We start from the raw sequence: 24,276 nt of genomic DNA on the forward strand, positions 1-24,276 counted from the left end.
GGAAGTAACGATTCAAGAAAAAAGAGAACAAATCAGGACTAGTTCTTCATAACTGAGCTCACGAGACAGGAAGGAAATCAGAAAAAATGCATATAGTTGTTGATGATGCACAAAAGTTTTTGTGCAAGGGTTGCTGAAAGAAATGTGGCAAACTTAAAGGTTTGCTGTGTCAGCCTTTTCCTTAAAAATAGTAATGAATAAACTCACACAAAAAATAGTCTATCTCAGTCGTCACCTGTGATCCACTGGACGTGTGTGGTTTTGTCTGCTGAGACCTTGCACTGAAAATCTGAATGAGCTCTCCTTCATGTTTACTGCAATTGTGTTTGCCAACCAATTAAACATGAGTATGCTGTGTAAAACAAAAGCTATGTGTAATCAGTTATGTTTGATGTATGTGCAATGTGTATAAGATCAAATGGATAACAAACTAAATGTAGAAAAAAAACTACAGCGAGTGCACAAGGTTTACCATTATGTAAATCAGCTGTGTGACGGCAGGTGCAGCCAATCACATCACCAAAGATGAAAACTGCTTTAAACTGAGCAAAAGGCTTAAGGCTTAAAGGCTTAATTTTGCAGCAGGATATATGAGGTGTTTTGCACTTTGGGTGTGAGGATTTGTAAATTGAGTTTGGTGTTTTGAGAAAATGAGCCCTATTTTCAACAATGTGTATCAGCAATTACACAAAAAGTATACAAAAAAGCTGCTACAGACTATAAAGTGAGGTAGCCTGCTGAAGCAGGGGCAGGGTTGGTTTGCGACCTGTGACATTTCACTGCAGTTAAGTCATGTGTGCCTTCCTGCAATTTATTTCAAGATTGTGCCTTTCCTTCTGCAGCCAAAGAAAAAGAGGAAGCTGATCACCCCTTTATGACTGGATCCTTAGAGTAATACTCTGAAATATGTACGTGCTAAAATATGCTGTTTTGGTGCCAGCTTTCAAAAAGAATAGAAAAGAAAAGAACTGGACTCCTTGGGCGGTCCGCCTTTGAGTTTTTCCATTCAACACTCTTGTGAAGCGGTGTTTTTACAAGCAGTCCAGCCCTTTGTTCGACCAGCACGTGCACGTGGACTCGTGCTGGTTGAACACACCACAAACCCTGTGCAACCGCAGGGGATGACAATGATTTTTAACAAACATCTTATCAATGTAGGATTCAAAATACTCACAGTGAGGTTTGCAAATCTTTTAAAAGTTGGGGAAAAGACCTCAAGGTTTCACACAAAATGAATGAAAAATGTTGAGTGTAAACAAAGTCATGTTTGTTTAGGCTACAATGCAAATTCCACCAGGTACAATATGCTGCTGGGTGCATGTAATACATTTATTACACATTTTTAAAAAAATATTGCAGGCAACATTGCTTGTTGGTAAATGTGTACAAGATTAAATAAAATATATACAAAAATTAAAAAAGCTGTCAAATGATAAGTTAATGGGTTGCACACAATATTAGTAATATAATACAAGTCTAAGCCATATAAGCCACTACAACTTCAATAATAAAAATGTAGTTAAATTAATGCTTCTTTGACACTCAATCAAAACTGAACATTATTGTCTTTGTAAAGGCTGAATATATAGAAAAGCTGTTGTATTAGATCACATTAGATTTTACATTTGTACCTGGATTGGCCTGTAAGGGCATATATTTATTTATTTTTCTATGGATGACATGTTTGACATTAGAAATTTTCTGCATATCCGATACTCTCTGAAGGCATCCTCCGGTTTGTTTTGGTCTCGTGGGGTTGTGTCCAATCCAACCAATGAGCGAAGAGAAGGGGCGCGGTCATGTCATGTGACCCCGCCCCGCCCCGTTGTTAATAATCGGCGCGTCCCTCATACTTTATTCATTCTATGCCAGTAGGTGCAGTGTTCACTGCTTGGGTTCGTCAACTGACTTCTCAACAAAACTGGAACAACACATCGCATTTCGAATAACAGAGAAAAAGAAACAAATTACAACACTCTGTGCTTTATAAATTTTCCGGGGGAAAAGAAATTTGTCACCGAAAAACTGAAATAAATCCTCCTGCGTCACAAACGCGGGCTAAAAATCAGCTTAGTTGCTCAGAGGGATATTCAGTTCAGAAAATTTGCGTCTCATTTCTTTCATTCTTTTTTTCTGAAAACCAAAATGAAAACCAAATTTATCAACGGGGTTTCTTCTTCCCCCTCCATGTCTCTGGGTCTTTTGGTGACCGAAAACGCCCTGCAAGTCCAGCCTAATACCGAGGAGGATTGTAAAGAGCTGGCCCGCCCTGACCAGCCAGACCTGGACACCCAGCACAAGGCTTATCTGTGGTGCAGAGAGTTTCTGCATGGTGCCTGGAAAAGCCTGTCTGAGGAGGATTTTCATATCACCGTTATAAGGTACAGTGTGTTCATTTGCTTGTTTAATGAAACTGGCCCAGCTGGTTCAAGCTAGAGTGATAAGGCTGCCATGATACCGCCCGGGCTCATGATGTAACAGCCAGGCGGCTAAGGGTAAAACAATAGGTTATGTCTATAGCATTGTACTGAACCTGAACAGACTGTAGTGAAGATCAACCTGGAGTTGCTCTGGCTGTTCTTGCAAATCTCAGTTTATGTCCCTAAATTCCGAGACACAGACAGAGAGACAACCACTGTCCATGTGCCAAGTCCCAAAAACTGGGACCTGATGACGAAGAAAGTTAAAATCCTGATGTTGTGTTTTCCAATTTAGAAAGCAATTTGACTGCTTTTATAACCACTGGCCTAACATTTTAAAAGCATTGGTATAGTGCAACGTTATTTCTGTTTTAAGTGAAATTTTGCGTGTAAATGCGGTGGTTTTTGGACACTGGGAGATCATTAATGGTGTCAAATTGTTCTTATTTGCTTTAGTAGCCTCTTAAGTTGTTGTCTGTCCAAATGGTTTTGATGAGGCTCTCAGGCTCAGCAAAACTGCTGTTATAATTCTTACGAAATTGTCCTTTGTATAGTATACCTACCAAACCTACAACAATATTATGTGAGGGTTCACAGGCATTAGTTGAGCTTGTGAGGCTAAGATTTTAGTTCTACATTTGACTGAGCTCAATAGTATAGTTTTAGTAAAGGAGCAGAAACCTGTAGGGTTCTCTCAGTTTCTCTGGTGGTCCCTGAGCCTGGTGCTTAAACTGTTGTTATTGTGCGTAAACTGACTGAACTGGAAGTTGTTTTTTTTTAAATATTTGCAACCTGTGCTGAAGGTGTTAAAGCCAATTAATTGCATTAGTAATAAGAAATATGACAATGTGACTGCAGTCCTTGTTTAATCACATCGTCATATTGCATATTTAGATAGATAGATACTTTATTGATCCCGAGGGAAATTCAAGATGTGTGTCAAGTGTGATTATATCCATATCCATAATGACAAATCCAACACTGAATGTCTGTAAAGGATAATCTGTATTATTCATCAAATTTTCCCAGTTGAAAACAGTTATTGTTGTTATAGAATATAGAATATTTGTTAGCCATTCAGTAGCAATCCCAAAATGCCTTGTGTTGAGTCTGTCCAAAAGTCAAAGGCTGTGTTTCTGACTGGGCATGTGTGAAAACTATACAACAAATTGCATAACAGAATAACATAATTATTGAAACCTGTTTACTTGTACATAACGTTTTGATATTTTCTCAATTTGCACGAGGCAGCATATTTTACTTTGATGCTAAACTTTAGATGAAAAGGTCACTTGATGGTTTGTTGTGAGAAATACCAACACAGCACAGTCACTCATAGCCCAGTCACACTGGACAATAAAGTCACTATCACCCACTTAACATCTGGCATTTGGAAAGGGTACAGTCGGACATTCATGGTATGACTCTGCGGCATTCACGGGGATTTATCGGTGCATTCAAGTTAAGGACCTCGGTGCGTAAACACCTTTCCGTGTGTCTCAATTCAGGCACAGCTCATGCACAGTTCTCAGCATGTCATTGTGTGTTTTATTGTATTCAAATATACCGGACTGCTATGACAACCTAATTTCCCCTCGGGGATGAATAAAGTCATCTGTCTATCTATCTAACAGTGATGGGAGGGGAATTGGATGGCTCACTCTTAACCTGTTTTCACCAAAAGCACTAGGAAAAAAAAATTGTTTGATTCAGAGTGTTATTCAGACTTTTTTAAAATGAGTTTGAATGTCTCCTGGATGCAGTCTGATATATGAACTTACTTGGTCTGATTGTGGTGCTGCTACAATCTCATTAATAGCCTTTCATGGGTTTGATCTGTTATTTGCCTTAAACTGGTTTCAAAATTTTTTGCATCAGCCCAACGTTAAAAACCTACTGCAAAGTGTTAATGGAATAACAATTTAGAAATCCCTATGTAATCCCTCACCTGTGTGTTTTCGTTCATCATGTTCACTGGCTGTCTGTTTGTCTGTCCTACAGGGGTGGTCTGAGCAACAAGCTCTTCCTGTGCAGCCTCCCTGACAGCCTGGACCCTGTTGGGGATGAGCCAAGGAGCATCCTGCTGCGCCTCTATGGGGCCATCCTGCAGGTGGGAGTCACATTACTCAGCGCTTACCTCTGACAGACGGTCAAAAGTCTAAACTCTCTACAAGGACGTGTTGTCGTGTCTGAGAAAGTTTTCCTCAGTTGTGTGTAGTTATTAGTCTGTAGTTATTAAAGTTTAGCTGCTTTTAATGTAGATACGTGCTACCCTACGGCACACACAAAGAACAGCAGAAATGTAAAAATCACACACTGATGGTCTTTTAACTAACTACTCTATAACCTATAAGAATGTTTGACTGTCCACCTTTATCACACTGTTGGCTCATGTAACTGGGGTCAAAGGTTACTTTACAGCCTGAGTTGATAATCGCAGAAACCAGACGATAAAGAGAAAGAGAAATGATAAGACATACAACTGTGTGATGTGACAGTGCGACCACCAGAGGTTGTTGTGCGTATGTTAATGTATGCATGCATGTGTAGTTATGCCTTCAAGCGTGTATGTGTGTGTATGTATGTATGGGCGCGTGTTAGCCATTGTTGTACATGGTGATGTACCCCCATGGCTGTACATGCATGTGTTCTTTGCCGTAGGCTTCCCAAAGGAGCGTGCCTTGGGCACTCTTGTTCCCAGGTGAACCCACCAAAAAACACGGTACAGTATGAGATCTCTGAAATCTCAGCCTAATACAAAGACGTAACACACACTCATGTAGCACAACCCTGGCTGACAATGCTGGGAAAATACAGTATGGAGGAAAATCAACGTGCTGAAACACTGTCTGTCTCTTTTCTCCTCTAAATCTCTGCCTTGTGATTCTTAATTGTTAAGAAGTCAGCTGAATTTTGAACTAGTGGACAAACAGTTCGCTCAGGTAAAAAACCAAAACAGTAACAAGAAAAGTTATTCACCAATATGCAATTTGGCTTGTTATTGCTTCACAGTTTACACAAAAAACAGACAGATAATGTTTGTTTCCTGCAGAGCCACAGTGGTTGCAGTTAACACAAAGAGATAGCGCCTTTTTATCACTAACATGATGTGGCTGGCGTGTCCAGAGTTCACGATCCCAGCTGCCTCTACGGAAGACACTTCCTGCAGTATTGCTAAGTGTAACAGAAGAACCCCAAAGATAACTTTTTAGTCATCATCACATGTAGCAACAGATTGATTTCACTTGTGAGTATTGAATGACAAGAGTTCAAGGACTTCAAAACATTTGCACAAGATTTCCGAAAACAGCACACTCTAATCTCTTGCTGGTGTTTCATCATTTGAGGTGTTGCTTTTAGCACGCGCTGTTTGTTCCAGCCTTCAGTGATAAATTAAAGTCCAAGACAAAATGAAGACACAGCAATATGAGCTCTTCTCCCACTGCTTTCTCAGCCTCAAAATTTGTTATTTGCAGACATTAAGTGATTTACTTTCCATGTGCACATTAACTAGATGCGTGATGAGACCTGCATTAAGTATTAACTAAAGTTTGTGTAATTGCTAATGGCTGTATAAGCCGTTAGCTTTTATTGCTAGAGATGTCCGAGAGAGCGAAAGTACAGTGTCCTTCACCAAGGTAACTACGGCCGTCTCTGTCAGGACAGGACAGCATCTCAGGAATTAGTTATGTCTAATCAAAAAGCTAATATGATTAAGGAACTCAGATGTCATTGTCAGAGTGCATAGCTACTAATGATTAAACAAAGCCTGACTATGCTGAATACAGCGTTTCTTAGCAATGAAAATATGTCAATACCACATTCGATAGTGAGTAAATTCACTAAATAAATTGTTATATTTTTAACCCCGGTTTTAATATGTAAACCACAGTAAAGTGTAACACCAGCAGCAGCAGAATATTGTTTTATTTCTCTCCCCCTCAGAGGTAACCCTTGCTGTCTTTGTCTCTCTTTCTGGCTGTTGTGTTAAGCACGTAGTCAGGGGAGCACAGTGATTAGTCTTACCAATCTTCTGCACCGTCATGTCCAAAAGACTTGGTGTGTGTTTGAACTCATACCGTGCTGTCTGCGCTGCGGGCATGGCTGGGTCTTGATGTTGGCGCTCATGGACGGCATCTCATGTATTCATGGATAGTTCTTTCCTTTTTCTTTTGTTGATAGATGTCCTGTAATAAAGGGGATTCCCGACAGTCAAACAAAGAAAATCACTTCCAAGTAAGTAACTGATGTTGGTGCCATCGTAAAGCATGTTTCTCTGCCCGGAGCATCACTCAAGTGTTCATCCAGTCACCAACACTCACCATCTCATCCCTAGATTCTCTTTTGTTTCCCTAAATTCTCCTCTTACTCATGTTGACATCTTTGTCGGGACGGGGTTTCATTGTGATTGGTCAGAGCCTTCTGACCTCCTCAGGCACCAGTTGTTTCAAGCATATTACAGAGGAGGCTGAACTATCGTAACCCTGTGGGTTTTTGAACTTAAGTTCAGAATCGATTTAATGTCATTCTCCTCTTACTAACATCGGACACAGCATGACTGTAAAAAATGAGTTGGGAAATGCCGCAGTCACTGATGTCCTTCAATGCGGGCAGCGTACACATCAAACAAACCCAATTTAAAAACTCTCAGTAAAATGATTTCATCTGGCTTGAAATGAGCTGCAAAGCTCAACTGAGGAAAATTTACGTGATACTCAGAGCAGTATGTACCAACGCAAAAGTACCAAATAAGCAACATGAATGCAGTATTACAGAGAGTCCCTGCTGGCAGCCTGAATCACTGACCTCACATACAATGACCTAGAAATTCCTTTACCCTGCATCACATCATGTGATCATGACGCTTGAACCTCACATTACCAGGCTGAACGACAACTCCCTGTCATGTGGTCGAGGTGAGGTCATCAACCAATTTTCCACTCAAGTGCTGTTCCTCCCTCTCTGCTAATCCAGCCTTCGGTTAGCAGTGAGGCTAATGCAGAACTGACCTGCAGTCAGTATCTTAGGATGGCCTTACCTCAATCCACCTTCCCTAACAATGCTGTCTGGTCAGCATAAACCGTGTGTGGCTTAGACAGGATGACACTGTTGTAATCCCTGTGAGGATATTTCACACGTCACAACAGCACATATGTCACACACCCTGCAGATGAAAACAAAGGACATAGTGGACAGTGTACAAATGACAGTAAATATGGTGAATGACACAGTTGTTTTGTTCAAGAACAAATTCATAGCAGTGGGGTGGTGAGTGTTGGCAGACTCTGTTGATGTGCTGAATTAGTGCTGTGAAAATATATTTGTACGCGCCCAGCTATTATTTGAAGCTCATTGTTTGAGCTATCTGAGTATTAGATAACAAAAATATTAACCATTGGTTAGTGTTAGGTAACAGAGTCCATGTTAACACCAGTAGAGATAGACCAGTAAATTGCTCAGCTCTCCTCATCTTACCAGCTATTAACTGGTTCATGTGTGAGTATATTTATGTAATAATATGTCTGTGCTGAAGGTCAGCGAGTGTTGCCTAATAGTATGTATATATTGAAGTCCTAATCTGTACTTTGACATGGATTCACTTCAAACTCAGACTGGTTCTGATCAGTTCAGATGGAATTGGCCAGTCTGTACTTAATAAATGATCCCCTTCCTGGTTTGTTAACACACAGAACAGAACAGATAAGTACTCGGGTTAAAGCAGCAGCTGTCAGCAGTGCCCAGTGCATTGCTGCTTCACTCTAAGGCCAGACACCAAATGTCTCAGAAACAGATGATATGGGACTGGTGTAAGAAGTTCAGATATAATGAAATATCCACAGAGAGCATGATCCCAGAGTCTATGTCAACTGCCAGGCAGTGGCACCTCCTATTCATTCAATAGGATATTCAGATTTACTCTGGGAAGTTTCTCTTTCCTGTCCAAAAACAGGAAGAGGGGAGGGGGCTTGTCAGGAATGCTACAACTACTCTGTCTGAATGGTGAGCTGGCTAGACATCTATGACCTGTTGATTATTAACTTTTGAACGGGTGGAAGACATGTATGACAGAGAAAGCCAAATCAAACAGCTAAACAGCTAAAACAAACACTGGCATTTAAAAGAGGTCAGAGGAAATTAAACTGAGATTGATGTAGGACTGCAGGGCTTGTGGAACCACTAGGGTCACTGTGTGGGACACTATTACAGGCTATAAACATGAACATGAACATAAACATAAACATGTAAGACAAGGGATGAACGGCCCGGTGCACACACTGGTATTTGAATCAAGAATATGATTTTAAGGCCTGTAAGTTATTCTCTCAACCTGCATCTGACTATGAGTGATGGGGTCCCACATGAGAAGGAGTTCAAACTCGTCCTCTTTTCACTGAGTTGAAGGGTTCTGCTAGCAAAAGACAGTGTCATTTGCTTGTGCACCTATCAGTGAAGCAGTGGTGACTGCACCGCACTGTCCTCAGATGTTCAGAATGAAGCAGGTTTGTAAAGATTATCACTTTGATAGAGATCACACACAAACTGTTAACTCAGTGCATAGCAAAATAGGTTAGAACAAACCAAGTGAAGCTCTGCATATACAGAAGGATAGGCCATATGAGAGCTGGACTCTGCAAATCTGGGTCAATACAGCTGTGGTAACAAGATGATATAGTGAAGGAAAACATCCTATACGCTGTCCCCGTAAGAGTCTGAGCCTGTGTTCTGCTTTGCAGCCAGGTTGCTGGTTTGTTGTCAGGAAGTATGTGTGTCAAGATGATTATGGTAATATGGATAATTCACATCGAGGATTTGAAACCACATGTGATCAGCATTCCGCAGATAAGGCGTTACATAACGATGGGGCATGTTCTCTGAACAAACGCCCTGGGGATGTAGCAGAATGTGCTGAACACTGTTCAGGAGACAGATTTTTTTATTTGTTCAAGATGTTCAAGGATGTCTGCAGTGTGGTTATTTGCTCAGAGAAAGATTAATTCTTCTTTCTTAATAAGCTTACATATAGAGTATGTAATGGATTTTGATTTTTGTTTGCAGATGTCATTGCTTCACTCTAAGTTCTCAGAGCAGAAACATAAATCCATTCATTATTTGATAAGCAGAAAATAAATGAGCAACTGTTGGGTAATTGGGTAATTGTAATGATATCCTGGTTCCAGATTCTTAAATGGTAGGATTTGCAATTTGCAATTTTTTTTCAAATTGTAAACTGAATGTCTTTGGTTTTTGGACTGTTCGTCAGACAAAACAAACAATTTGAATTTGCTACCTTAGGTTTAACAAAATGCTAACTTTTTTAAGCCTTTTTCTGACTTTTTATAGACAATCAAGTAAAGGTAAAAAAAAAAATATATATATATATATATATTGGCATTGGCAAAAATGTGGCAGATTAGAACGTGAAAATTATTATTTGGTGCCCTATTTAAATCGTAAACCTCATAGTGGCCTACAGGTTTGAGAAGCGGCTTGTTGGCTAGCTCCCCGGGTGCCTGACAATGGCAGCCCACTGCTCCTGTGTGTTTCACTGCATGTTGAATGTGTGTGTGTTTCAATCACAATGATGGGTTAAATGCAGAGAAGTAATTTCCCAGTTTGGGATTGATAAAATGAATAAAACTGAAAAAAAAAAAATATAATAAATATACCAGCATCTCCTGAGGTTAAGAGTTCAAGATACTGTAAGCTTAAGAGTTCAGCGCTGAGTTTCTCTGTAGGTGGTTCAGTACGGTGTTTTGAGAAATATTTTTGCAGAGTTATGTTACACAAAATAATGTGTAACATAATGTGCCACAAAGCAGGCACTGTTGTTTCCTTTAAGATGACTTCCTGCTGGATGCTCAGTTTGAAGCACATTCCCTGGCAGTCAGCCAGAGGCCAATCCAAATCTCTGTTTGTCTGCAGCTATTTATCTGAAGACTATTCACTTAAGATGGTTAAGATAGTAATATGTTACACTGGTTTCCTTTGTAGCTTTCAAGGGTTAAATTGGAGTGCAGCAGGTTGCAGCATTAGCTGGTAAATTTAAAACTCTCATGAAAATGCGATTTTGGTGTAGTTGCACCTACAAAAGCACCTTTGCAGTCCTGAAAGATTATACACATATTGTGAACTTAATCTAACATCAGCTCCATCTCGTAGTGGATGAAGCTTACTTTGTTAATTGCTAGCTAAACAGAACAAACTGCTACTTCAAAGGTTTGGTGAAACAGGTATGACATTGGTGCGTTTGTTTTGTTCTTAGAGGTTTCAGTGACTGAAAATCTTTTCTTGAGAAACATTGCAGTCAATAGAAACATTAAACGCTGTCATTGTCATTGAAGGGGCACTCCAACAGTTGAGTCTGTCACCTGAGTTAAGATAGGGGATTTTAGAAAGACAAAAAAACATTAAATCAAAGCATCACCAAGATCCTGCCATTTGGTCAACAGCAAGGCCCAAATTCCAAAAGCTCTGGATAATACATTTCCCATAATGAAACTCAATAGAATCTGTCACGTCTGTCATGCAGGTTTTATGTTGTAAATTTGTGGTCTTCAGCCCAAGCTGAAATAACCCTGATGACATCACTATGACTTGGCAAAGCTCCTTCAGAGCAATAAAAGATATTATACAACTGTTTCCAGAGGTGGAGGATGAGGATGAACCACAGTGAGGTAGTGGATTAGTGGAGCCCACTGTCATTAGAGTGAGTTTATTTCGCATTTTCATGCTACAGAAAAGTTTCCGTCATGGAGAAGGTGTCCTTGGCTCTGAATTAATCCACTGAGGTTCACAACTACTGTTTGTAGATCCATGCATATCACATAGGCAGCGCTGATCTGGAGGCAGCTACGTTCTCCTTCTTTGAATTAAAACAAGGAGAGCCACTTCTCTGCACAAAAGTTTGAGCATGCCTGTTTTCAGCTGTCAGGCATAAGGTACTCTAGTTAAAAAATTACTAAAAATATGAATGGAAGAAAATTTTCTTGATAGCTTGTTGCTTTTCAGCTTTCTTCACTGCAACTCTGCCTCTACGACCTGCTGTCAGAAATACAGCTTCACTAATGGTAGTTTCAGTTTCCCACGTAATGAATCACTTGTACAATGACCTGTTCGCTTTGTCATTTGTCTAGTTTTAATTAGTTAGAGATTCCTCTCCACTGCTAAAGACCTCCTGCCTGTTTGGTGAGAAACTTGGTTTTTTTTTGTCCTCCCCACACAATAGACTGAAGCTGAATCACGTGGATGAGAAGCCAGCACACAGCTTTAGTCTTTCAGCCTCCAGGAGTCATGTTTGTGTTGGTATGAGAGAATGTCTCCAAGTTAACCTTGAGCCGCTGCTGGGTTCCAGGCTGCGTGTGTTGATGTGCGAGTTTTGTGTTTCTCTCAGATAAAGGGAGAAATACAAGGCTGTTCTGTCTGCTTCAGCAGCTTCAGCTGTGACTGGTGCTCTGAGTAGGCCAACTCCTCCTGGCACTTTTAATCTTGCTCTTGTGTTCTCCTCGTCACTCTGACAAGCAAACCCAACTAACCCTAACCACAGCATTTTTCCTCTCTCTCACTTTGTTCTTTTCCCTCAACCCCCTGATCTCCACTTAAGCCCCTTTCAGACATTCACTTTCCCCTGCTAATATTCAGACATGTTCACATTGGACCTTAGCTAGTCTGCCTATTTTGAAACCTTTGAAATGTATGTGTCTCCCATGCACAGATAAAATCTGAATGCAGAGCAGTCGCATTATAGAGAATATATAATGCTATACTTTAAATGTCTGAATATGCACATATATAAAAAAATATATTAACTTTTAATACAAAGGTATAATTATCCTTACTTGTGCACAAGGACACAATCTGTGATATGAGATTCCTAGAATGACATTACTAAACCTACTAAAACCACATGAGAATTGTTTTACACTGGAATTATCCATCAGGTAAAAGAAGTAATGTTCTCATGTCAGAGGAGCACATTTTGAGATTTATTAAACTCTGTCTTGTGTTTTGTAGTATAACCACACCTTGGAAAACCACATCTTTCACATTACTCGCTAAATCATTCTGAATTTTAATTGCCAACTTCAGGATGTAAATTTAGGAGAATGTTTTACCTTCAATCTCAGTGTGAGCAAAATAGGAGTTAAAGTTATTGGCCTTAAGATTTTTACCAACACATTTTTTATCCTCTGGGTAACATTGTTGCTACCTCTCTGTATACTAGCTTGCATTGGCAGTGGTGGGGTCCTAAAGGAGCTGACATTTACTCACTCTGACTTTGAGGTTTTCAACATTGTGACTGGAAAAAGCGCTTTGTCACAATTTCTCATTCTGTTCTTGCTGCGTGTTCTAGTTCCAGTGCATAGTCGTGGAGGTGATGGTGGTGGTGGTGTGCACTGCTCTGATACTTGGACATGTCAAGCTCTTAAGTCTTTTACTGTTGTGTGCTTTCAGGGGGCGGAGGCCATGGTGTTGGAGAGTGTGATGTTTGCCATCCTGGCGGAGAGGGACCTGGGTCCTAAACTCTATGGTATTTTCCCTCAAGGCCGACTGGAGCAGTACGTCCCTGTAAGTCACCATGTTGTTGTTTATATGTGTTACTGTGGGTTTATCCATATGTACTGTATGACCACTTCAAATAGGGGTGGACAAAATACTATAAACACCCTATGCTCTCTGTGATCTGGCACTGAATTTCTGGACAGTTTGTCAAACTTTATTTGCTGACAGGATTCTTTAATCAGTTAGTTCATGATGTAATTTAAAATTTTGCCAATTTTAGACTATTTTACAAGAGAAATAGGTATTTTGTCCCTCCTTATATGACCTGAATCTGAGTTGAGAGGATTTTACAGAGAAGTGACAGCATGTTGGCTTATCTTCTTCTTCTTCTTCTTATCTTCTATCTTCAGTTACCTTTTGGGTCAAGTTTGTAATGACAAAGGTTAAAGTTAAGCTTTGACAGCTGGGGAATAAATGATGTTCTATGGTGTGTGCTGTACTGTTCAATGATGCATCACAGATTCATGTTCAGGGAGAATTAATACACCATAAAACAGCTGCTCTTCTGTAGCTTAACACTGTGTACTGTGTTTGACAGTTCATTTTATACATGAGAAATTCATTCTGACCTCAGCGGAGGTCATCTCGCCCTGTAGGATTTCATAACCTCAATAAACTGCATGTAGCTGAATAAAATTAAGCAATCCCCCATTAACAGAGCCGTAAACTGGACACCTGTGAATTAAGTGACCCCAACATCTCAGCGGAGGTGGCAGAGAAGATGGCCAAGTTTCACGGAATGAGGATGCCCTTCAACAAGGAACCCAAGTGGCTGTTTGGAACCATGGACAAGTAAGTCACTCAAGTCTTGTCTCATCCCGCCCTGTCCTGTCCTGCCCCAGCTTGTGTCCTGTCTCATATTTAAGGATTTCCTGAAGCTCTTTCTATGTGTTATGTGGCTAACACCTGTTCACCGTACACCTCTGCATGAAATGAAAGACCGATGACAGACTGAACAGATCTGAAGCTGCAGTTTAACCTATAATTGCAGATATGATGGACTGTACTGATTACTTGTCTTATCAACTATGAGGTGTCAGGTGCCTTATCGTTATATTCCTGTTTGAAGAGCTTTCCGGTTTATTTTGTTGGATGTTGACAAGGTTTACATTGCACAATATTTGTCAACGTGTGGTGATAAAGTCCACTGTCCTGCTCCAGTAATTTAAAACATGAGTCATTTTTCCTGCCATGCAATGTATTTGGTTAATTTCAAGGTATGAATAGAATGAGCATTCAGAGATCAGAAACATATATGTAGTACGAGCAGGCAATCTGATATTAGATCATGATCAGTATTTAACATCCTCTTACTTCTGTTTCCAAAACTCAATTTGAAAAGCCTTTTAAAAAATAAAATACTTAAAATAGCAAATGTTACTGTTTTTAACTCACTTTAGTAACAACAGTTCTTACTAGCTTACTTTAACTTGTAAGCTAAACAAGTTAGCCACTTATTAGAGGAAGAATACTTACCTGCTGTTGAACAGCTAACACTGTGGTTACAAGTGGTAATTGCAGGATTATCTACATAAAGAAAATGAGAGTATAAATTGAAATATTTTTCCTACTTTCCAATGAATCTGACAAACCACAGGTTTTTTTTTCTCCTCCCTGTTGTCTTGACTGTATAAAAGACACAGATATTTTGTCATCAGCTCCGGTGACGTCCTCATTACCTCTGACTCTCATTCTCTGATAATCTAGCTGTGGCATCGTGCTTATCAATGAGTCAGGTTGACATTGAATTGTATTTAGAGCACGGTCACACTTTCACATGATCGTGACTTCACTCCGTGTCACTTTGCTTTGACAGATAAGACAAAAATGTTTTTGAGTAACTAGATGTGTGTGTAACACTCTCAACAGGTACTTGAACCAAGTCATGAGGCTGAACTTTGCCAGAGAGTCCCATCTGCGTCGCTTCAACCGCCTGCTCAGCTACAACCTTCCACAGGAGATGGATATGCTCAAGTATGTTCCACCGCTAACACACAAACCAGTATAGAACCATAACACTGCACTGAGTCATGCACGGATGAATCTGTACCAGTACCAGCCCCGTTAACTCACCTTGCACTCTATGTGCTATGACCAGGTCATTATGATCATGCACTACTTTGTGGAGGTTTGGCTTCTTGTCCTTAGCATTGTGAATGTTAGCCAAACTGCCAGGTAAGGGGGTCAAACCACTCATTTGTTCCAGCTACTGATTTTGTGTTAAGCCTTTAATCCAAAGGAACCACCATCTGTTGTCTCTAAAGAACTTTTGCTGGCATTTTGGGACTGTTCCTTTTTAAATTGTTCCCTTAACTGTGTTTCTACCTGGGAAAACCTGTATTATAATGTATAGGGCTCATTGTGGACAATATATAAAGATGCTAAAAGATTAGGAGGATAAGGAGCTTTTTAAACCCTGCTGGATGATCGTCCTCTTTTTTTATTTTATTTTTTTTTAACTGTTCAGGTCTCTGCTGGAGTCCACCCACTCTCCTGTAGTCTTCTGCCATAATGACTGTCAAGAAGGTAAAGCACACACTCGGTGGTCCCTATACACTGTAAATTTATTTTTCTCTTTCACTGAAAATAACCTTTGTGTGTATTGCTTTCAGGAAACATTCTGTTGTTGAAGGGTCGCCAGAGCTCAGACAAACAGAAGCTGATGCTCATTGACTTTGAGTACAGCAGCTACAATTATAGGTAAGTTAGGGACTACTGTGAGACAGGTTTGAATGAAATGATGCTGCACAAGTATTATGTGTACCCAGAGCCTGGTATATCTCATTCCTCTGTGCCATAGAGCTCCATTGTTGTCCAAAAGCTATTAAAAATGCATCAGTGAGTCACACTGCTGCACTGGATGACATGTTTTGAGTCATTCCCAAATGCGGCAGTCTGCTGCGGGAAATTCTCGTTGTACAAATACACAGCTCAAAGTAATCCCCAACAAATGCACTGTTTGAGTATCAAATACAAAAAACTACCGTGCTAGCTGTTTTAGGAAATTACTTAAAAATTTACTTTGCTTTACTTAAAATTGTGAAACATAGTGAAGTGCTATAAAGCTGTAAATAGGAAAACAATCATTCTTGTTTTCCAACATTGTATTTCAAAATAATGAGTTCTGTTTTAAAAATTTCTTTTTTAAAACAGATCTATAACCTGCTCATTTTATTCAGGCAATTATTTATTTCATTATTTATGTATTTAATATTGGACAACTGGGGCTCCATACTTTGAATGAGGCACATGTTTTTAACTAGAAGTAGTGCAGTAAGTAGTGTATGATCCAAATACTCTGATGAATCTCCCTCAGCTGCAACTGCTGCATTCCTCATCCTCTTGCCATGTCTTTGCCTCCCAACAAACCTTGGCTCTGTATCTGAAAGAGACTGGTGTGGAGGAAAGCTCACAGTGAGGCAGAATGTGAAAGAGAGCGAGTGATAGAGTAAGAGAAGGAAAGCAAAATCTGAGGGAGAATGAAGGGAAAAGGGATGTACTGTGGTTTTTGTCTGTTTTCCATCAATATTTCGCCCTGGCAGTCATTATTCATGACCCCCCCGTTACAATGTTCACTGCAGCTGTTATGTAACCAGAATTTGGCAGGCCAATGAGAACGCACAGGATGGAGCCAATGGAAAGACGCTGTAAAGGCCTGTCAACATTACTAATGGAGATGGGGGTGTAGTAGCTTTCCACCATAGCTCAAAGACTGGAATAGAACAGAAAAGGAGTCCTTGAGCACCTTTGAGTGACCTCAGATGTGTTCCCAAAAACAACACTGTAGAACACACTGGGGTGGCTTACAGTTGATCTGAGACACAAGTCTCTCTCTGTCCAACACATGCATACAGGACACTCCCAACCTCCTGCAGGTCCCTTCAGCGTGGCCCCTTTAAGTCTTCTAATATGTTGCACAGCAGACACGTGACCCCTTTCTACACAGATGACCCACTGCACACACATGCCAAACATGTGAGCATATGTGCCTTCATGTATGTACAGGAAGAACACGCCCACAAACAGACACACATACAGAGACACACATACTGGCTTTTTTCTCATTGACAGCTAAATGTAGAAACATTACGGGATGAGTCGTGTTTATAGACTCCCTGAGAGCTATGGGAGGTTTCATGTTGTTGGCAATTCCTGATAACAGTGTAGGAATTAACTTGCAAATGCTACTTTTGGGCATGAGCACATACTTGGTGTCCTTTTGTTCTGTGTGTAGTTACAGTAAATTTTCAAATCGTTCATTAAGGTGAAAGACAAAAAGAGGGTTTTAATTGAAACAAGCTTTAATGAGGGACAGGTTTTAATGTGAATATATTTTCATATTTTTGGTCTGACGCCATAGGTCCCTGTTTGAGCCTCCCTGTTTTCTGATCCACTTCTGTTTGTTGTAATTTGCTCTTCCTGCCTTTTGCTGCAAATGGAAACTGAACACTTTGTCTTCTTGGTTTATTATTTGAATAATGTTTTTAATTGATTGCTTATTTCAATAAAACAGTTTCTATCAACTGACAAATAGTTTCTGGAAATCTGCCCAGCTGCACATACACACATTACATATTGTCTTCTAAAACTAAACAGCAGTGAATCGTTGCTTTGGGTAGGTTAGAATGAACCAGCATCAAATGTGTTTATGTACCTTTAACCCATAAAGCACAAGGCTTCTGTGCAGTTGGCTGGACTTCACAAAAGGCTTAGAGGCTGGATTGGAAAGTAGAGTCAGTAAACATCCCAGAAACAACAAACAAGACCTCGTTTTCAGCTGAGCAAACAAAACCCAAAGGTGGAGAAAAGGCAGGGTTTCAAAGAAAAACCATAACTACCTTGGTGTGAAAACCACCAAACACACACGTATCTCGCTTTCAACTGCCTTTCAAGGCAGTGCTACGCTAAAAAAATATAGATTAACGCCATGTTATGGCAAAGTGTTTATTGATATAAAGGTATCATGAGTCATTTCTGATTGTTTTTCTCACTTTCTCTCTCTCTCTCTCTCTGTTATCTGCACAGGGGATTTGATATTGGCAACCATTTCTGTGAATGGATGTATGACTACAATTGTGATGAGTTTCCATTCTTCAAAGTTAATGCACAGGCCTACCCTTCAAAGGTCCAGCAGGTGTGTATATAATATAATAAAACACTAAGGTCTTATTTTAAATCTAAACTTGGTTTTACGTGTTGACTGCTGACTGATAGGAACCTGTCCTGTCTCTATGCAGCTTCACTTCATTGAAAGTTACCTGCGGGAGTCTGATCCTGGGTTTGACAACCTGAGTGTAGAGGACCAAATGAAAATGAAGGAGGAGCTGTACGTGGAGGTCAACAGGTGAGCTCAGATGTAGGTCATGGTGTTAACTGACATGACCTGAACCAGACAATACAATACAAACGTTAAGAAAACATAGCATAACAGAGTGACCATGGGATTTTTCATGTAGGTTCTCCCTGGCTTCCCACTTCTTTTGGGGCTTGTGGTCAATCATCCAGGCTCGGCTCTCCACCATCAAGTTTGGATACCTGGTGAGTAAAAGGTTTATTACATAGTAATTATTCGTGTGTAAACTTCCAAATCCTAATGTTGATGATTTTTACAGGAGGTTGGTTGGGCTTGAGGACTCTTTATAGAATATATATTTTTTTCACAGTGTCCTACCTTTTTTGTAATTAGTATTGTAGGATAAATATATGCAAAAATAAATTCCTTAACATATATTCGGTTTATGTGATAACATGGCCTTACAAAGTAACCTATGTTTATGTTCTTTCTAACATAAATGTGAACTTGTATGTTATTTTAGTATCCTCAGTGTTTCATTTAAGAATTTGATGATGACTGTGTTTTAGGAGTACGCCCTGGCCAGATTTGATGCCTACTTCCAGCAGAAGAAGAGTTGGGCCGTCTAGTGTAGCGAGATGATTGAGTGGATTGATTCAGCCAAATGGCAGGAGTGGGACATGATGAAGACTCCACGCTTTACTTATATTCCCTGCCTCGAGAGGCTTTGCTGGCATCTATTAGTGTTATGTTCACCAAAGCCAAAATCTCGTCATGTGGCTTAGTGCTTAAAAGTAATCAATCCATTGCCAAGTCAGTCCAAGTTTAAACTGCGTTACTCCCTGAGAGCCAAAAAAACAGAAAGAGAAAATATCTACTTGTACTAACCTTCATCACTGGTCAGAACTGCTCTCTGCTTCTACCTTATTCCAACCATATCACTAACACGAGGGCTTTGTTTTGAGCAGGAGAAGGATAGATTTCAGTTACAGTTAGATTGGAAATGTTAACATTGCATCAATGTTTATGTATTGATCATTCCCTTATGGAAATGCTCTGAATGCTTGAAAAAATGTGAACTTCTCCTGGCAGATTCCTGCTTACAGAAGCAGACAGATGCTAACTATGTATATTATATATAGATCTGAATGTGCCAGTGACCTGGCCCTGTTACTGATGGGCAGACTTGCTGGCCAGTGAAATCATGCTTTGATCAACAGGTCAGATTGATGTCTACACTTCTAGATATTACACAATTGCTTTGTTTTTGACTGGTTGAATTTGACATTTTCTTTTGCCCAGGGTAAATACAGTTATGTTGTATTTTCAAGTATGTGAATAGTTGAGCTTCCTTTTTATGGACAGCTGGTTAGATGCCACCAAAACAAAATAAAAGACCTCAAACTTGAGGTATTTCCATTGAAGTTAGACTTAGACTAGACTAGTTTACTTGTGGCTTCCTAGCTAATAATACACTTACACTGGTCAGCTGTGAATTTGCTCAAACTTTTACTAACAGAAGACTGGTGGGTTTATATTATTATGATAAATCACTGTGAGTAGATCCACATCTACACAGTTTGCATGTTGGGTATTAACAATTGCATTGCCTGATTTAGTCAAAAAGACATTCCAGCCATCCTTTATAAGCCTGGGGACTTGTCACTAAATTCAAACACTAGGACGCCAACTGACCATATTTTTGCTATTTACGTTTATAGATTTTCACTGTATTGAAGAATACATCATGCAGTACATTATTTCCACATTGTGATAATGGATTCTTTGGCGATGTCACTGGTCGTTTAGGTGCAAGTGCCTACTACCAAGTTGGCTTATCATCGTATCCATAATCCACAATGATGACATTGTTGGTCACATCATACCGCGCATCTGAATTCTGCATAGATTACATATTGAAATAAGTTGTAGCTGGGCAGCTAGAAAGTGAATCTGTTAAATTGGCATTTAGTAAAATATGATTTTACTGTATGGAACAGAAGTGAACAAGACCACTATGCTACTGAGATCTGAGCCTTAGGTGTTAATGGCCTTGTCAAGCCCATACATGCCCATTTATGCATATTGTCTACTATAGCATGTTCAAAGTATGGTGGCCCTATGGGTCCTCCTGAGGAAAGACAATGTCAGAAAACACCACATTTCACAAAACACATTTCAAAACACACATTTCAGAAAGCTTTTCACAAAATACAACAGCATTTGAGGAAACATAACACTTCAGAATATGGAAAAGGTGGGACAAGACTGCTTTGTGAAACACAAATGTTGTTTTGTGAAATGTTACTCAGTGCAAGGAATTCAGCACTGGAGCAGTGATGCACTGTGCCCTGTGTGTTAGGCTTACCTCATAGGTTCTCCCTTCAGGCTTTTTCCTATGCAGTGGGTTATTTGTTGAAAAGGAGTGATATTCAGAGGGATGCTGTGACTAATTTGTCCTTCTGTCTCCCATCCAAACATCCTGAGACCAGCTCAATTCTACCTCACTCAAGTCATTAATTGCACCAGACACCAAAAACTGTGCTCTTGTACACTGATGCACATTCAGATGATGCTGCTAAGACAGCCATTATTCTGCCTTTAAATTAGACCTTTTAGTTTGTTTTCTCTTCTGGGCATCTCTTTCAGTTTGGTCAGAAAAAGCTCTTTGACGTAATGAACATAATTTCTAATTGAAACCAGTGCTCATGAGCTAGGCAATTAACAGGCACCGCTACTGTAATGATGAGCTGCGTCATTACAGTAGCGGTGCCTGTTAATTGCCTGCTAATACTGACAACATAGATTTCCATGCCTGAAACTCTCTAGATATACTTTTTTTCCCACAATTTCACAATTACCAGATTGGCTGATCTTTAGCCACGCCCATCTGTTCAGATATTGCTATGTCAGTCAAACACCATATATATTTACTACTCAGTATTCTTTCTTTTCGAAACAGTAGGCAGATTGCTTTATATAATTTAGCGTTTCCAGCTAACTCATTTTAATTTAAATATGCACTTGATGGCCACATACATGATGATGATGAAAAATTATTATCCTAAAAAAACTGAGGCTAAAGTTACATGTCCTCAACAAAAAGTATCTCATTGTGCAGGTGCTGGAGTTGAAGTGTTAACTTCCCCAAATCCAACAAAGAGCAGAATGAGTCACTAAGAGCAAAATAGCATTAGCCTATTAGCCACCTTCCATACAGCAGGGGGACATGAGCAAGGCTTTCTTCTCGGTGTAACCTCACAAATTAATGTGTCAGCTATTATGATCTGATCTTTTGCCTTGGAAGTAAGGCTCAGTTACCAGTGTAACTTAGGTACTAAACTATTCAGCTGGGCATGTAAATAATTTATGTTTACATTAGAGCAACCAAACACACACTAACACTATCAAATTAAGTAGCAAGGATCGGTAGGTAGTATTACTTGCTATTGCTTGGAAACACCTTGATTTGATCCTTGTTTCCCACAAAATGCATCAGTTAGAGTTTCTGTGGAAATGTACACGAAGAAATGCATCTTAAAACACACATTGCACTGTACTGTACGACTGTGCTGCTGCAAATAACAACTGTGCAAGCACCACCTAGGCTGACATGCATATCCTTGTTTATTCCTGTTAAGTTGTAGCGAGGAAGCCTCCAAAATAAATGCAACTCTTGTAACCTGTCACCTTATGCTGGAACCATCCAGAGGTGTTTGAATGTCTACCGTGGCACTTTTGATCTGAGGACCAAGTGAAAAACATTACACAGTATATGTACTTGAGTATTTTCATTTTTTAACAGTTAGGGATTGTTCAACTGTGATTCTTTAAGTTTTTGAATGGTTGTATTTTACATTCAAATGTATTTTATTGTATATTTCATTGTTTTATTTCCTTTGGAATGTGTTTATTGTACAGTTTTAAATTTATTTTGAGATACAGTGGAAGTAGGGATGCAGCAGTAGAATGTGCAGTGAATTATACTGGATGATTATTCATATTTTAAAGGTGTTACTGGTACATCTTTTGTGAGGCAATAGTCCTTACTTTATTACCTATTTTTTTTCACCAACATTCAACTTTCTTCTACCAAATTTGTATTAATTTTGGTGTCTTTTATTTTTGAAATGTATCCTCTGCCCTGTGCTGTCATTATATACTATTTCTATGTTACCGTACTTTTGTTTGTCTTTTCCATTTTTTTTTTAATTGGACACTGAGATCTGTTAACTATAGCCCACTGCATCGTTACATCACCTTCACGAATGCTTTGGACCAAAAAAATTTAAATCTTAATTTAACTGGTTCTTCAATTAAAACTGTAATTGTAACACTCTCACTTCTGTTTACATAATAACGTATAGAATATTCAGTAACAAATATAAGGAGGACATGCTAAAAATTATCAAAATATAAAGAATGACAAACATGTACCTTTTCATTCTCTCAAGAACACAGTCTTCTTTATAGCTCTCTAAAACTACACCACCATGTGACTCATGATAATCTCTGCTATCTATGCAGCTATACTGAATGCATATGTACTCAAAAAGATACTTTGTAAAGTTTTCGGTGAATTGCTGCAGCATAGAAATGATTTTGTTGTAAATTTACTTTCTGCTTTGCACAAATAAAAATTAAAGAGAAATTAAGTGACTGATAAGTGGTTTCTTTTGTATTATTGGTAAACAGTGTTAGGTAGTAATGGATCACATGTGATGGAGTGACATAATCACATTACAAAAAATAAGTAACTATAATCGGCCCAGATTGCATTTGAAAAAAAAAAGTGTAATTAGATTGTAGTTACATTATCAAGGATAACCTGATTATATTTTTGATTATATAAAATATGACAATTTTAAAATGATGAAACCTTTTCAAGAATGTCAACATGCTGTATATGTTCTACTGTATTCTGAAGTAAGTTACTATTCTCAGGTTGTCAGGGATGGCTAGTGGTAGCTGGGCGAAAGTGGTCAGTCATCAGTCCTGTGTCCTCTTGCAGTTGTTGGCACCACAATGTGGTAAGGTTTGTTATTCTAGTTAAAACACCTCCATCACAACCTGGTGGCTGTCAGGATGGTTCAAGATGGAAGAAAGTGGGGACACATTGTCTACATATAGCAGACCATAAAGTAAAACATCACAGTAATCTTGATGAAACAAACAAAGTGAATTAGGGTCTCAGGTTTATCTGAAATTAGGAAATTATATTACATTCAGCAGAGTACCTCCAATACCGCAGAGATCGAGTTCAAGTTCAAGTTCAAGCCAAACAAGAATTTGATAAAGATGACCCAATCATCACTCTTGAGGTTTCACAGCAGATTAAAAAAAATGCTCTTGTTTTATGAGTTAAGCATGATCATCTGCCTTTACATGCACATACAGCTGAGTATCATCAGCATAGCATTGGAAACTTATTCCAAAACTGTGTCAAACTGCACGCTAAGCAGTGCAGTAAAAACAAAAACTTTGGTTGTGACTTACCTAGCATAACAGCCCTGATTCAAGACATAAATATCTTATGTAACAAAGAGACTGCAACATTCCACAAGAAATTTGCAACAATTTATTTAAGCTTCCCCAAGTGCCTATTGGACCCACCACTGTTAGGCACAGTGACTTAAATAATCTGAAGTCATTGCTGTCCATAGAGACATGCATGCTAGTAGCTGTATCAGTAATTTGTTGAATCCAACATTTTGAATGAGCGATGTAATGAAAATTGCTGCCTGGAATGGCTTGTGGTGCATAAGATTTAGATCTTGTTTTTGCCCTTTAGAAACAGCTATCATCTTCATCTTCATCAGTTCAAACAAGCAAGCAGTTTGCGTTGAGACAAGAAAAGCAGTGATGTACACAGTAGAGCAGTTAATTCAGATTTATGTGGAATGTTTATTTAGATAATGGACATTGAGACTGGTGAGATGGTGGAATGCTGCAGTGAGTGCAGTGATGAGTCAGACTTGGCCTGTTGGAGTGAAGCTGCAGCCA

The 24,276-nt window shown here is 39.3% G+C and overlaps 1 protein-coding gene across 3 annotated transcripts; it reads left to right on the forward strand.

The window, feature by feature from the left end:
• Window positions 1-1,849: 1,849 nt before the first annotated feature.
• Window positions 1,850-22,939, forward strand: chka (choline kinase alpha). 3 transcript variants are annotated; one of them, XM_046393882.1, is made up of 13 exons: window positions 2,363-2,381; window positions 4,422-4,530; window positions 5,082-5,142; window positions 6,603-6,656; window positions 12,873-12,986; window positions 13,639-13,772; window positions 14,850-14,954; window positions 15,448-15,506; window positions 15,593-15,680; window positions 18,006-18,114; window positions 18,218-18,324; window positions 18,437-18,518; window positions 18,843-22,939. In XM_046393882.1, exons 2-13 carry the CDS (start codon window positions 4,484-4,486, stop codon window positions 18,900-18,902), a joined length of 1,020 nt encoding a protein of 339 aa, XP_046249838.1. In that variant the 5' UTR covers window positions 2,363-2,381; window positions 4,422-4,483; the 3' UTR covers window positions 18,903-22,939. The 3 variants fall into 3 exon arrangements, with proteins under 3 accessions (XP_046249836.1, XP_046249837.1, XP_046249838.1); XM_046393880.1 differs by lacking the exon at window positions 5,082-5,142 and having other exon boundaries at window positions 1,850-2,381; XM_046393881.1 differs by lacking the exons at window positions 5,082-5,142; window positions 6,603-6,656 and having other exon boundaries at window positions 1,850-2,381.
• Window positions 22,940-24,276: the final 1,337 nt, after the last annotated feature.

Source organism: Scatophagus argus, chromosome 7 (genome assembly GCF_020382885.2).
Source record: "Scatophagus argus isolate fScaArg1 chromosome 7, fScaArg1.pri, whole genome shotgun sequence".
Taxonomy (NCBI): Eukaryota; Metazoa; Chordata; class Actinopteri; family Scatophagidae; genus Scatophagus; species Scatophagus argus.